This window comes from Castor canadensis, chromosome 1 (assembly GCF_047511655.1).
Source record: "Castor canadensis chromosome 1, mCasCan1.hap1v2, whole genome shotgun sequence".
Lineage (NCBI taxonomy): Eukaryota > Metazoa > Chordata > Mammalia > Rodentia > Castoridae > Castor > Castor canadensis.
Window position 1 is genome coordinate 137,795,659 of NC_133386.1, and position 15,520 is coordinate 137,811,178.

Sequence of the window (15,520 nt, forward strand, 5' to 3'; positions counted from 1 at the left end):
ATGATTTTATTACTGAAAGTGATCTACAGATCAAAACAGATCAAAGACCTTAATGTAAAAACCTGAAACTTTGAAATTACTAGAGGAAAACAGAGAAAACACTTCAAGATACAGACATAGGCAATGACTTTCTGTATAGGACTCTAAGAGCTCAGGAAATGATAGCAATAATTGACAAATAAGATTACTTCAAATTGAAACCTTCCACACAGCAAAGGAAATATTACCAAAATGAAGGACAGCCTACAAAAGGGAGATGATCTTTGCCAGCTATTTATTTGACATGAAATTAACTTCCAGAATATGTAAAGAATTCAAAAAATTAAATACCAAGAAACCAAATAACCCCAGTTCTCAACAGAAAATCAACATTTTTAGCCATCAAGGAAATACAAATCAAAACTACATTGAGATTTCATCTTACCATAGTCAGAATGGCTATCATCAAGAAAACAAAAATAATGAATACTGGCAAGGAACAAGGAAACCTTTATTCCCAGTATGGGAATATAAATTAGTACAGCTGCTATAGAAACCAGTATGGAGGTTCCTAAATCTAAAACTTGAACTACCATCTGATCCTGCTGCATGGCACTCCTGGGTATATACCCAAAGAAATTAAAGTCAGCGTACAGTAGAGACACTTGCATACTAATTAGACTAAGTGCCCATCAATGGTTGAATTGATAAAAAAAAAAGTGTATGTATACAAAGCTGTATGATTCAGCCACAAAGAAGAATGAAATAGTGTCATTTGCAGGAAAATGGATGGAACTGGTTATCATCATGTTAAGTAAAACTAAGAAAAACAAGTATCACATGTTTTCTCATATATGGAGAATCTGTGTTTAAAAAAAAAGACAAAGCCAGGTGTAGTACATGGCTGTAATTCTAGCAACTCAGGAAGCAGAAGGATTATAAATTCAAGGCTAGCCTGGGCTACATAGTGAGACCATGTCTTAAAAACAAAAGACATGAGAAAAGAGAATAATTCAGTGGGATAGGAGAGGAGGATAAGTGAGAGTAATGTGGTAGTGAAGATTATCAAAGTACTTTATATCATATATGAAAATATAATGAAACCCATTATTTTGTACAATTAATATACACTAAAATAAAAATAAAGTTGGAATCATGTAAGACCTTTAAAAAGTGATGGCAAAAATAGAAGCCAGTCCCAAGTGAATATTCCATTCATATGAAATGTCCAAAACATGCAACTCTATAAAGACAGAGTATACATTAATGGATTTTTTTTTTTGGTGGCACTGAGGTTTGAGCTCAGGGCCTCTCACTTGCTAGGCAAGTGCTCTTATCACTTGAGCCACTCACACAGCCCTTTTTTTGTGAAGGATTTTTTTTGAGATAGGGTCTTAATAACTATTTGCCCAGAACTGGCTCCAAATTTTGATCCTCCTGATTTCTGCCTCCTCAGTGGCTAGAATTATAGGTGTGAGCCACCTGCACTAAGCACATTAATGTCTTTTTAGGGCTGAGTGTGATAAGGTAAGATAGCAATACCTAAAGGTTATGGGTTTCTTTTTTTTAAGTCATGAAAATTTTCAAAAATTCATTGTGATGGTTGCCCATATCTGTGAATGTACTAACATCTACTGAATTGCTGACTTTGACTGGGTGAATATGGTATGTAAATTATATGTTAATAAAGCTGTTTAGGAAAAAGGACCAAAAATCTAGCACAATGAATAAAAAAGACACATGAAGATACATGATCATAGACTGGCAGAATGTCTCAAGTGGTAGAGTACCTGCCTAGAAAGTGTGAATCCTTGAGTTCAAACCCCAGTGCTGCCAAAAGAGAAAAAAATGATACATGATTATGAAGTTTCAAAATACTAACTATAAAGAGATAATATTAAATACTTTCAGAGCTAGAGAAAACAATGATCACACATATACAATGGTATTGTAATAGCATCAGGTTTTCCACTACTGCCATGAATGACGGCAAATATCTTCAGAATTCTCTAGTCAAATTGTTTGCAACATAAAATTACATTCCTAAATCAAGTGCACCTGGCTCACACCTGTAATCCTAGCTACCTGGGAGACTGATATCAGGAGATCAAGGTCCAGCGCCAGCCAGGGCAAATAGTTTAAGAGACCCCATCTCCAAAATAAACAGAGTAAAATGAATTGGTAGACCAACTGCTTTGTAAGCAAGTTCAGATCCCTGCCCCCCCAAGAAAATAATCCATTCCTAATCAAATTACCAGTCAAATGTGACAGTAGAATTAAGGATTTTAATATGTAGAGAATCTGGAAAGTTTACCTATCTTGCTCTATTCCTCAGGAAACTGCAGGAGGATCTTTTCTAAGGAAGAGTTTAGAAATACAAGTAAGATCTAGAGTCCAAGAAGTAGGGAATACACCACAGAAGTGATAAAAGGAGGTTCAGATGTGTGCATATTTGTAGAGCAAGCAATCCATAATGGAGCCAGACAGGACCTCAGTAAAGATGTTTTTAAGGGATAAGGACAAGGGAGAATGGAATAGATATTGACCAAATTAAGAGGAAAGGGAAATATGCATCCAAGACTAACAATCTGAGTAGTCTTGAGTTCATTTTTCATAATAGGAAGTTCATAGATCATTTAGAAAAATGAAAGATCAGAAAATAGCAGTACATCTGTATCACTTGGAAACAGGGAGGTGAAAAACAAGAGAAACACCTCAGGAAATTGAAAGAAATTGCCTCTGAGAAGTTAGACAACTACTATTTTTGATTATAAGACTGGAGTCCCATAAGGGGCATGCTGGCTCAAACCTATAATCTTAGCTACTCAGAAGGCAGAAACTGGGAAGATTGCAGTTTAAGGCTAGCCCATGCAAAAAGTTAGAAAAGTCTCATCTCAAAAGAAAGGCTGGGTATAGTGGCACATGCCTGTCATCCCCAAACACACGAGAGGGATAAGTAGGAGAATTGTGGTCCAGGACCCTAGGCAAAAAAAAGCAAGACTCTACCTGAAAAATAACTAAAGATTTTTCTCACCTTCCCTGAATTAAAAAAAATAAAGATGAAAGGGCTGGGGCATGGTTCGAGTGGTAGAGGCCTTGACTAGCAAACAGAGGCTCTTAATTCAAATCCCAGTACTGCCAAAAAATAAAAAGGACTGTAGTCTCATTTGACTTTCAAAATAGATACATGTGTCCTTTGATTTAAAATTATGTTTAACAAGAGAAGGAAGAGAATATGCTAAAAGTGGCTTGTCTCATGGCCAAGAAACACAGGAAAATTCCAACCTTTCTAGTATGTCATAGGCAGGTGAATAAATTTTTAAAAACTCTTAATTTCAAAAATAGAAAAAGTATAATGTGGAGCACTATATACTGAAGTGTAGAGGTCTCTCATTTTAAGGCTGTGCAAAGGTGGGTAGCAAACAAATGGGATGGAGAGTGAGTAAAAGGAAGCATTGATTGCAGCTCCTTATGCAAAGATCATGGAACAATATCGTCTCATTTGAAGGCACTGATTATGAACTATTTTCTTGAGAAATTAAAGAAAAAGTATAGCAGCTAGCTTGAAAGGGAAGCAAAAGTGGAAAGAAATAAATGGAATACATAGGTTAGTGCCTGACACATAGTACTCAATATTTTTTTTTTGCAGTAAAATATTCTTTTTTTTTTCATTTTTCTTTTATTATGCATATGTGCATACAAGGCTTGGGTCATTTCTCCCCCCTGCCCCCACCCCCTCCCTTACCACCCACTCCACCCCCTCCCTCTCCCCCCCTCAATACCCAGCAGAAACTATTTTGCCCTTATTTCTAATTTTGTTATAGAGAGAGTATAAGCAATAATAGGAAGGAACAAGGGTTTTTGCTGGTTGAGATAAGGATAGCTATACAGGGCATTGACTCACATTGATTTCCTGTGCGTGGGGGTTACCTTCTAGGTTAATTCTTTTTGATCTAACCTTTTCTCTAGTACCTGTTCCCCTTTTCCTATTGGCCTCAGTTGCTTTAAGGTATCTGCTTTAGTTTCTCTGCGTTAAGGGCAAAAAATGCTAGCTAGTTTTTTAGGTGTCTTACCTATCCTCACCCCTCCCTTGTGTGCTCTCGCTTCTATCATGTGCTCATAGTCCAGTCCCCTTGTTGTGTTTGCCCTTGATCTAATGTCCACATATGAGGGAGAACATACGATTTTTGGTCTTTTGGGCCAGGCTAACCTCACTCAGAATGATGTTCTCCAATTCCATCCATTTACCAGCGAATGATAACATTTCGTTCTTCTTCATGGCTGCATAAAATTCCATTGTGTATAGATACCACATTTTCTTAATCCATTCGTCAGTGCTGGGGCATCTTGGCTGTTTCCATAACTTGGCTATTGTGAATAGTGCCGCAATAAACATGGATGTGCAGGTGCCTCTGGAGTAACCTGTGTCTGTCACATTCTTTTGGGTATATCCCCAAGAGTGGTATTGCTGGATCAAATGGTAGATCGATGTCCACTTTTTAAGTAGCCTCCAAATTTTTTTCCAGAGTGGTTGTACTAGTCTACATTCCCACCAACAGTGTAAGAGGGTTCCTTTTTCCCCGCATCCTCGCCAACACCTGTTGGTGGTGGTGTTGCTGATGATGGCTATTCTAACAGGGGTGAGGTGGAATCTTAGCGTGGTTTTAATTTGCATTTCCTTTATTGCTAGAGATGGTGAGCATTTTTTCATGTGTTTTCTGGCCATTTGAATTTCTTCTTTTGAGAAAGTTCTGTTTAGTTCACGTGCCCATTTCTTTATTGGTTCATTAGTTTTGGGAGAATTTAGTTTTTTAAGTTCCCTATATATTCTGGTTATCAGTCCTTTGTCTGATGTATAATTGGCAAATATTTTCTCCCACTCTGTGGGTGTTCTCTTCAGTTTAGAGACCATTTCTTTTGATGAACAGAAGCTTTTTAGTTTTAGGAGGTCCTATTTATCTATGCTATCTCTTAGTTGCTGTGCTGCTGGGGTTTCATTGAGAAAGTTCTTACCTATACCTACTAACTCCAGAGTATTTCCTACCCTTTCCTGTATCAACCTTAGAGTTTGGGGTCTGATATTAAGATCCTTGATCCATTTTGAGTTAATCTTGGTATAGGGTGATATACATGGATCTAGTTTCAGTTTTTTGCAGACTGCTAACCAGTTTTCCCAGCAGTTTTTGTTGAAGAGGCTGCTATTTCTCCATCGTATATTTTTAGCTCCTTTGTCAAAGATAAGTTGCTTATAGTTGTGTGGCTTCATATCTGGATCCTCTATTCTGTTCCACTGGTCTTCATGTCTGTTTTTGTGCCAGTACCATGCTGTTTTTATTGTTATTGCTTTGTAATATAGTTTGAAGTCAGGTATTGTGATGCCTCCTGCATTGTTCTTTTGACTGAGTATTGCCTTTTGGCTATTTGTGGCCTCTTGTGTTTCCATATAAATTTAACAGTAGATTTTTCAATCTCTTTAATGAATGTCATTGGAATTTTTTTTTAATTTTTCTTTTATTATTCATATGTGCATACAAGGCTTGGTTCATTTCTCCCCCACTCCCTTACCACCCCCTCCCTTACCACCCACTTTGCCCCCTCCCTCTCCCCCCACTCAATACCCAGCAGAAACTATTTTGCCCTTATTTCTAATTTTGTTGTAGAGAGAGTATAAGCAATAATAGGAAGGAACAAGGGTTTTTGCTGGTTGAGATAAGGATAGCTATACAGGGCATTGACTCACATTGATTTCCTGTGCGTGGGTGTTACCTTCTAGGTTAATTCTTTTTGATCTAACCTTTTCTCTAGTACCTGTTCCCCTTTTCCTATTGGCCTCAGTTGCTTTAAGGTATCTGCTTTAGTTTCTCTGCGTTAAGGCCAACAAATGCTAGCTAGCATACAACCCCTCCCTTGTATGCTCTCGCTTTTATCATGTGCTCATAGTTCAATCCCCTTGTTGTGTTTGCCCTTGATCTAATGTCCACATATGAGGGAGAACATACGATTTTTGGTCTTTTGAGCCAGGCTAACCTCACTCAGAATGATGTTCTCCAATTCCATCCATTTACCTGCGAATGATAACATTTCGTTCTTCTTCATGGCTGCATAAAATTCCATTGTGTATAGATACCACATTTTCTTAATCCATTCGTCAGTGCTGGGGCATCTTGGCTGTTTCCATAACTTGGCTATTGTGAATAGTGCCGCAATAAACATGGATGTGCAGGTGCCTCTGGAGTAACAGTCTTTTGGGTATATCCCCAAGAGTGGTATTGCTGGATCAAATGGTAGATCGATGTCCAGCTTTTTAAGTAGCCTCCAAATTTTTTTCCAGAGTGGTTGTACTACTCGATCTCTTTAATGAATGTCATTGGAATTTTGATGGGAATTGCATTAAACATGTAGATTACTTTTGGGAGTATCGACATTTTTACTATGTTGATTCTACTAATCCATGAGCATGGGAGATCTCTCCACTTTCTATAGTCTTCCTCAATCTCTTTCTTCAGAAGTGTATAGTTTTCCTTGTAGAGGTCTTTCACATCTTTTGTTAGGTTTACACCTAGGTATTTGATTTTTTTTGAGGCTATTGTAAATGGAATTGTTTTCATACATTCTTTTTCAGTTTGCTCATTGTTAGTGTATAGAAATGCTAATGATTTTTCTATGTTGATTTTATATCCTGCTACCTTGCTATAGCTATTGATGATGTCTCAGAAGCTTCTGAGTAGAGTTTTTTGGGTCTTTAAGGTATAGGATCATGTCATCTGCAAATAGGGATATTTTGACAGTTTCTTTACCTATTTGTATTCCTTTTATTCCTTCTTCTTGCCTAATTGCTCTGGCTAGGAATTCCAGTACATAGTACTCAATAAATATTGTTCCTTTTATTTATTAACATTAGCTGTTCAATAAAAATTCATTAAGTTCAATAACATGTTATTAAATGGTAGTTATTATAAGAGAAAGAAAACAAAACAATACATGTGCTTGCCCTTCAAGGGGCTTATACTTTAAGGAGCAATATAGAATTTATATAAGGACCCAAAAGAAAAGGTAGAAAATAAAAATGCTCTCTAAAATGGTATCACAGTGTTAAGGAAATTTTTGAACAGAGGAATTATTCCTTAAAATATTTTTAGTTTATAGTTATTTAAATGCTTATCTTCCTATTTACAAACTCCTTGTAAGTAGAGTGTTTTATTCAAATCATACCATAATTAATCCTAAATACACTTGTTTGCTTAATGGAAGAGGTCATATTTACAAATTAGTCCTTTTTTCACAAAAACAACATACAACAACTAATTTATTAAATTATAGTTGCCTTTTTTTCTCCCTAGTAGAGCATAGACACCACAAAAATATAGATTGTGTTAGCAATCTCTGTATCATCCAGGACCTAGGACATAACAGGTGACCAACAAATGTTTGTTGAATAGATGAGTGAGATCACAATCAGTGGGCTGTAGTGAGTTTTGAGTACTAGTTTTCATCCCAGAAGAGGGGCAATATGATTGGATAATATTTATCCTGTAGTCTTCTGTTTATTGTAAGTCTTTGGTTTAACAGATCTTTTTCTGCTAAACTTTAGAAAGTTTTACTAAAGATAAAAATGGTCCCATTGAAACTTCTGTTAAAGTCCTTCTGGTATGTTTTTTCTCATCTCTGCAGTGCTGAATTATCCCAAGGTCATTTCTGGAATGGATTAGGCTCTCCTCCAGATTCCCCATGTCCTGGGAGTGATGTATATTGCAGCAGTGAGCTGAATGACCCTCAATATGACCAGAGTCTCCTGGAGAACTTATTTTACACAGCACCTGTAAGTCATTGCTTCTGAAGCTTTAGGTACTAAAGTATTTAGCTGCAACCGTAATACCACTTGCCAGACAAAAGAATACCACATACCTTATTTTTGGGGCAGGGATATAGCTCAGTGACCAAGTGACTGCCTAGCATGTATGAGACCCTGGGCTAAATTCCCAGCACCAAAAAAATAATAATAATAATAATAACTTGAAGAAAGAAAGAAAGTATTCTCTCCATTTTACAGAATAGGAGACAGGTCTAGTAAGATTATTTTGTCCAAGGACATATATATAGCAAGTGTTAGAGCCAAAATTCAAATTCAAATTTGCCTTAGTCCAAAACCTGTGGTCTTATTTAAAATGTTATATGTTTGCTTAGAGCTCTTCTAAAAAACAACTAATGTAGGTCTACCTCAGAACCTTTCTTGACTGGTATCTGTTCAGAATATTTCAGAAACACCTCTACTCATATGTGGCAAATACCTCTTTTGACCCTTAAGATAGTACATTCTCTTTTAAGGCATTTCTACTTTTTTCAGAGTTCTTTCTTCTAATACACTACATATTTTATTCATTAGTTTAGCATCTTCTAGACTCTGTACATAGTAAGTCTGATCCACGTTCTACAAATAGTCATCATATGTGTGAAGACTGGCTGTGATACTCCTTGTATTTGTCTAATTTTGTTACTATAACAAAATAGCTGAGGCAGGCTAACTTTGTAAAGAAGAGAGGTTTTAGACTATGGATGTGGCTCAACTAGTAAAACATTTGTCTACCAAGCACAAGTTCCTGAGTTCAAACCCCAGTACTGTCAAAAAGAAAAATGAAAGGAGAGAAAAGAAGCTTATTTAGCTCATAGTTTTATAGGTTGAATGCCCAAGCAGCCTGGTGCAGGTTCTCCTGAGGTTCCCCTGGGTTACATCATCTCGTGTCACTTGACAGTGGCAGGAGCATGTGCAAGGGAAAAAGTCCACATCACCAAGCAGGAAGCCACTTGAGCCACCCCTTTAGTCCCTTTTGCTGTGGTTACTTTGGAGAGTGGCCTATGTAGAAAAAGCACATTTGTGCTCAAGTGGTAGAGTGACTGCTTTGTAAGCACAAAACCCTGAGTTCAAACCCCAGTCCTACCAAAAAAAAAAAGCCTTTCACCAACCGGATGCTAGTTTGCCTTATCAACTCCTTTCTTCTTCTTCTTCTTCTATTTTTTTTTTTTTTTTTTTTTTTTTAGCCAGTGCTGGGGCTCAAACCCAGCATGCTAGGCAAGTGCTGTGGTTACTTTGGAGATGAGGCCTTGCAAACTATCTGCCCAAGCTGGCCTCAAACTGCTATCCTCCTGATCTCAGCTTCCCAAGTAGCTAGGATTACAGGCATGCACAACCAGTACCCAGTAGAGAAAAGCTTTTAATGTCAGGTAAGGAGGAAATGACATAGCAAAATAGGGTTTTAAGAATCTTGATCTAGCAACCACATATGGAATATATTAAGGGGAAAATAACAAGAAACAGGAAGCATTGATTTATTGAAGGGGCAAGATAGAGCCAGACTAAGAGTGTCAGCAATAAAATTGGGAAGGAGGAGATGGATTGGAAAGACATGAATTGTTAAGATTTCATGACTTTTTCTACCTTAACAACAATCACTGATATTAAGTTACCTGTAGAATAGAGAGGAAGGGGTCTGGTTATTACATATTATTACCTATTTTCTCTGTGTCAGGGTCTTTACATGTTATCTGCCTTTTGTTGAAGATTATCCCAAATATTTTTAATTCACTATTTCATTTATTTATTTTTCATTTAATTCTTTTACTAACCCCAGGAGATGGGATAATCTGTCTTATATATCATGAAACTAAAGCTCAGAGAAGCTAAATACAAATCATTACGTGGCAGAACTGGAATTCTTACTCTAGTCTTTCTGGCACAAAGCCTTTGTTTATTTATTTGTTTGTTTGTTTGTTTATTTATTGCTACAGCACACCATCTCATCAGACTTAAGCATAACACTAGACTCTGACCTGACTTACCTTCCTGATTTCATCTCCGACTTTTACTCTTTACCCATTGAGTTGTCAGCCATGCCCGAGTCTTATCCCACTCCTCCAATATTCTAGATTTTCTTGTATCTCTTTACTTCTTGCTGGTATTGATCATTCTACTGCAAATGTTGAAATGCTCTTATCCATCTGGCAAAATTCATTTTTTTTAGATCAACTCATCACCTCTATGAAGAAACCATTCACACTGCCCAAGCAGAATTTGTTGCCTGAGTGCTCACAATATCTTAATGTACTTCTGTTATATTAGATCTTAACTGTTTATTAGTTCCTCATAAACAGGAACACATCTTCATTATCTTTTTATCACCAGTACAGCAAAGGCTAGACAGATACTGAGTTCTCACTGAATGAATGAAAGAATATATGTATGAATGGCATTAAATAATATCCTATGATATTTGAAATAAGTAATTTTAGAAGATGTTTGTTGACTGAAAGAACTAGTGAACCAACTGACCATGAGGCAATATGAAGACCATAGATTTAGAATGCTTGTGTTTTTCCCATTGTCAGTGTTTGATGCTTTTTTGTTTTGTTGCATTGCTGGTGATTGGTTGATGTTCTTAATATTCAATAATATCCACAGCTTAGAAATTCCTGAAATTCTTAGCTTTTGAACTTATTTTAGCCTGAGAACCCATCTAGATATTGATAATCTTGCCAATAACCACTTTTAAAAGATGTCATTGAAGAAAAACCAAAGAGCAAGCAGATTTTGTAATTTCATCTTGAAAAAAAAAAAAAAAAAAAGGTTGTGTTTCTTCCTAGAAGGACATTCTTATCATGCTTATGCATCCCTCTTCTCACAGACCAACAATTATATATCCTGAGATGCTAAGAAGTAGAAGATGATGATAGATTTAAAATGACTTTGAATTGGTCTCCTGAATTTATATTAACAATCCTTATAATTTTTTAAAAATTTGAATCCAAATAACTATCGTGCTATCTTCTCTATTTTGCATACTATAAGGGACAAATAAGTCAATTGTGGTAGATGCCCTTTCTCAAAAATGAATTACAGAGATTTAGCCACTGGCTCCCCTATTAAGAAGTTTGTGAAGTACAGGAAATAGTTTATCTTAACAGAATTAATAATTTGTAGTATGGGTAGTAAAAAAAAGTGGTCTTTGTATCCAAACAGCTAAGTGACATTGTACCAGTCACTTGGCCTCATGGTGTATAGAAATACAGGTTTTGAAATTCATGCTACCACAATCTGTCTTTGCTGCTTACAGCTATGGATCAAAAACAAACTGCTTGACTTTTTTCATTTGTAAAAATTGGGATAAGAGGACCTTGTAGGAATGTGATGAATGCTAGAAATATATTCATTTAGCAAAATACTAAACATGGTAAGAAATCAATAACTTGTGATCTAACATTGTTGAGAATGTTAGCTGAATGCATGGCTCAAGTGGTAGAGCACTTGCCTAGCAAGCCCAAGTACCTGAGTTCAAACCCCAGTACCACCAAAAACAAAGAAAGCAGGGAAAAAAAAAAAAAAAACTCAACCAGATTATTTTTGTATGACCAGGAGAAATATGGGATTATGTCCCAGGTGTTAGTCAGTTATCTCTTTAAGACAATGATGTACGTGCAAAGAATTGCTTACTTTTAGAGAAATGCTTCATAACTGCTCTCCCCCAATTATCTTTTAGTGTCTCACTTTTTGTTTCTTCTCCCCATAGAAATCTGATGCCAGCATCAGTGATTTTCTCAGTGAAGATGATGATGTGATCCCTTCTAAAAAAATGAACCAGTCAAGATCTCTTGTTAAATCTTCTAAGGTTATGGATTCAAGTGGTCAAAAGCTGAAAAAGAGGGCAGAAAACAAGAAAAATAGGTAAGCCTGTATGAATCCTTGATCACAGGCAAAAATAAAGGAAGATGATTTTCATAAGATCTCCCCAAGTAAAATAACCTGTGTTTGCCCAACAACTACCAGAGTGATTAAATTACAGTAACTCAGTAAAGGATTGCAGTCCTTTAAAATATTGTAACATGAAAAGATGGTGACTTTTAAAATAGTTAAGGGAGGCCAGGCATTGTGGTGTATACCTGTAATCCCAATTAAAAGGGAGGCAGAGACAGGAGGATGGTGAGACCAAAGGCCAGCCTAGGCAAAGTTAGTGAGACCCTATTTTGAAAACAAAATAAACACAAAAGGGCTGGGGATATAGTTCAAGTTGTAGAGTACTTGCCAACATATGTGAGACTGGGTTCAATCCCCAGTTACACACACACACACACACACACACACACACACACAGTTGAAGGGAAAAAGCAGCATACTAAGTATGTGCACTATGATTACACCTACGTAGGAAATATACATAAGGAAAGCAAGTGAAGGGAACACACAAAATGACAAGAGTAGTTATATTAAGGTAGTAGGTAACTGGAATAAACTCTGTGTCCATTCTAGAAAAACATCAGTTTTTATTCTTGTGTGAATATAAACCTTTAGATTAAAAGAATGTTTTTATATTTTTTTGCGATTTCTGTCATTGTAGATTAGGACCAGAATTCTGGTAATTAAAAACATTTCCACTTGCTGCCCTACCTCTTTCCTCCTCTTGCCTGTCAAACTGGAGTGTTCCATGTTGGGCCTCTATCTACCTGCCTATCTATGTGAACTCCTTGCAGAAATTTGATTGGACAACATGTGTTCCCAAAAGCTCCAGAAAATGCCCAAGTGATGACACTCAATGTAGATAGACTGGCCCTTCTGGGTAGGACACATTCAGTCAGAATCATCATCGAAACCATGGGAATTCCTCCAGATAGTCCTCCGATGACTCCTAAGAAAAGCTTTCCTGGAAGACCACCTAAGCTGACAACAGCAAAAAAGCGGTATGTCTCTAATATGAGAAAGCTAAATTTGACGTTTTGGGAAGGTGTGACTGATAATAAGAGTATAACTTCACAATTTGTAATGTGTTTTCATGTGTATCATTCAATCAGTAAACATGGATCTTCTCTAGTTCCCAAGAACTCTGCTAGGTAATTGCAACAATAAGGAAAATTAAGGTTCAAATTCTGCTCCATAGACCTCACAGTTATCAAGACTGAAACATTTAAATGCCTGTCTATAAAATAGGGCTTTACTAGGTGCTTAATATTAGGAATGCTATGGAAGCTCACAGAAGTGAGCCTTTCATTCCATCTGACAGCTTGGAAGAAAAGGTGCAGCTTTTTTTTTCAGAGCTGAAGATACCAGCTCTGAAAATGGGACCTTCAAAATGGGACCCACCTTCAAAATTATGTGGGACTTATAGATAGAAAATAGGTTTATTTGGTTTGTCTTTTTAATCATTTTTTTCTTTTTTTTTTTTTTTTTAGCACTTTCTTTGTGGAATATCACTTTCCTGTGGGCTTTTCCAAAAGTAGATCAGAAAAGTCATCTTTGATCACCGAAGTTGTTCGACTTGCCTCCAGTAAAGTTACAGATGGAAGTAAGAGACAGACTGGTTTTGCTGCTCCTTAGCTATCTTGACTTAGGAGGAATTTTTGAACCCCAAATTATTTATCTGACTTTTCTAGTACAGAATCTTAGAGCTAGAAAAAATTTTGAAGTGCTTCTACTCTCATTCCTTTATTTTATACATGAGGAAACTGGCCCAGTAGTACAGTGACTATCCTGAGGTAAGGTAGCAGGTCAGTAATATGACTGACACTAGCACTCAGAACATCTGATTCTTACGTCATGTTCTTTCAGCTATTGTCCTTTTTCCTTTCTTTTTTTTTTTTAATCAAGGGATAACTCATGCTGTACAGTTTACACATTTAACATAGTTTAATGTTTTTAGAACATTTTCACCTCCTCTAAAAGAAACACTCATGCTTACCACCATTCACTACCCATTTTCCTCTCCTCCTCACCCCCAACCCTAAGCAAACACTAGTCTGCTTTCTGTCTCTTATCAACTTGTCTATTCTGGATATTTTATATATTGTGCAGTATGTGGTTTTTGTGACTAGCTTCTTTGACTTAGTGTAATATTTTAAGTTTTGTCCATTTTATAATAGTATGTATCAGTACTTCATTCTCTTTATGACTCCATTTGTCTGTTCATCAGTTTAGAGACGTTTGGGTTGTTGCCACTGTTGGGGCAGTTTTTTTGTTTTGTTTTGTTTTTTTTAAAAACACAGTTTATTAATTAAAGTAGAAGCTACCACTGTATGCTCTTATCTTTGGAAAAGGGGTTAAATTGTTTCCTTTCTCAAAATTATTTTGAATACTGACTTAGGGCTGAAGGTGTGGTTCAAGTGGTAGAGCACCTACCTGACAAGCTCAAGGCCCTGAGTTTAAACCCCTGTACCACCAAAAAATAAATAGTGACTTGCTTTGTCAAGGTTGCTTTATTTGATCTGAAGCCAAAATGAATGTTGTCTTAAGCCTCTCACTGTTGTGTAGTTCTGAGGCAGGACACATAGATGAGGAGATGGGGAAATAATATTTTAATCAATATTTAAAGGGCCAGACTCTGACATTGGAAAAATGAGTATGAGAGCAGCTGGCCCCTCCCATCTTTTATATGCTAAGTTACAAAAATAAGGAGATAAAGAGGAGCTACCTGCTTCAGCTTTCCTCTCTGAGCATTTGTGTATGTGACTTTCTACAAATGTATGTTTTTATTTCCTTTTGGTGTATATTTAACAATATAAATGCCAGATAGTAATTCAATGTTTCAACCTTTTCAAGAACTGCCAGTGTTTTCAACCATGGCTGCATTTCACATTCCCACCAGCAGTGTTGGTGAGGGTTCCAGTTTCCAACATCCTCACCAGCACCTGTTACTTCCCATTATTATTTTATTCTAGTTATCCTAGTGTTTTGGGTGGTTTTGTTTGTGTTTTTTTTTTTTTGTGGGCCTGAGCTTCATACTTGCTAAGCACATAGTCTTAGCGCTTAAGCCACACCTCCAGTCCTTTTATTGGTTTGTTTTGTTTTGGGTTTTTTTCTAGGCATCCTAGTGGGTGTGAAGTGGTATCTCTTTATGATTGCAATTTGCATTTCCCTGATGCCTAATGAAGTTGAACATCTTTTCATGTGTTTACTGGCTGTTTGTATATCTTCTTTGAAAAATATCTGTTCATATCCTTTGTCCATTTTTTAACTGGCCTGTGTTATTGTCCTTAGTAGTAGTAGTAGTAACAGGAGGAGGAAGAGAAAGAGGAGACAGTAATGGGATTGAATTGAGGGCCTCACACTTGCTAGGCAAGTGCTCTACCACTTGAGCCACATCCCCAGTCCTTTTTTGCTTTAAGTTTATTTTTCAGAGAGGTTCTCTCAGTGTTGCTCAGTCTGACCTCAAGACTATAATCTTCCTAGCTCCACCTCCCACATAACTGGGAACACAGGCATGTGCTACCATGCCTAGTTCATTTTTGAGATAGGGTCTCCTTAGCTTTTGCCTGGGCTAGACTTGAACCACAATCTTCATTTCTCTGCCTACGTAGTATCTGGAATTGCAGGCATACACCACCATGTCCAGTCCTGCTTTTTTATTATTAAGATCTCTTTATATGTTCTCGATACGAGTCCCATATCAGATCCATGATTTACAAATGTTTTCTTTTGTTCTATGGGTTGTCCTTTCACTGTCTAGATGGTACCATTATAGCACAAAAGTTTTTAATTTTTATGTTGTCTAATTTATTTTTTTCT

The 15,520-nt window shown here is 36.7% G+C and overlaps 1 protein-coding gene across 6 annotated transcripts in view; it reads left to right on the forward strand.

The window, feature by feature from the left end:
* The window catches only part of C2cd3 (C2 domain containing 3 centriole elongation regulator), a 139,134-nt gene that overhangs the window by 32,097 nt on the left and 91,517 nt on the right, over positions 1-15,520 (forward strand). For all 6 annotated transcript variants that reach the window (XM_074083246.1, XM_074083271.1, XM_074083263.1 and 3 more), the window contains 4 exons: positions 7,651-7,798; positions 11,538-11,692; positions 12,496-12,702; positions 13,192-13,304. In XM_074083246.1, the coding sequence (XP_073939347.1) occupies positions 7,651-7,798; positions 11,538-11,692; positions 12,496-12,702; positions 13,192-13,304 (623 nt within the window). The remainder of the gene's footprint in view (positions 1-7,650; positions 7,799-11,537; positions 11,693-12,495; positions 12,703-13,191; positions 13,305-15,520) is intronic.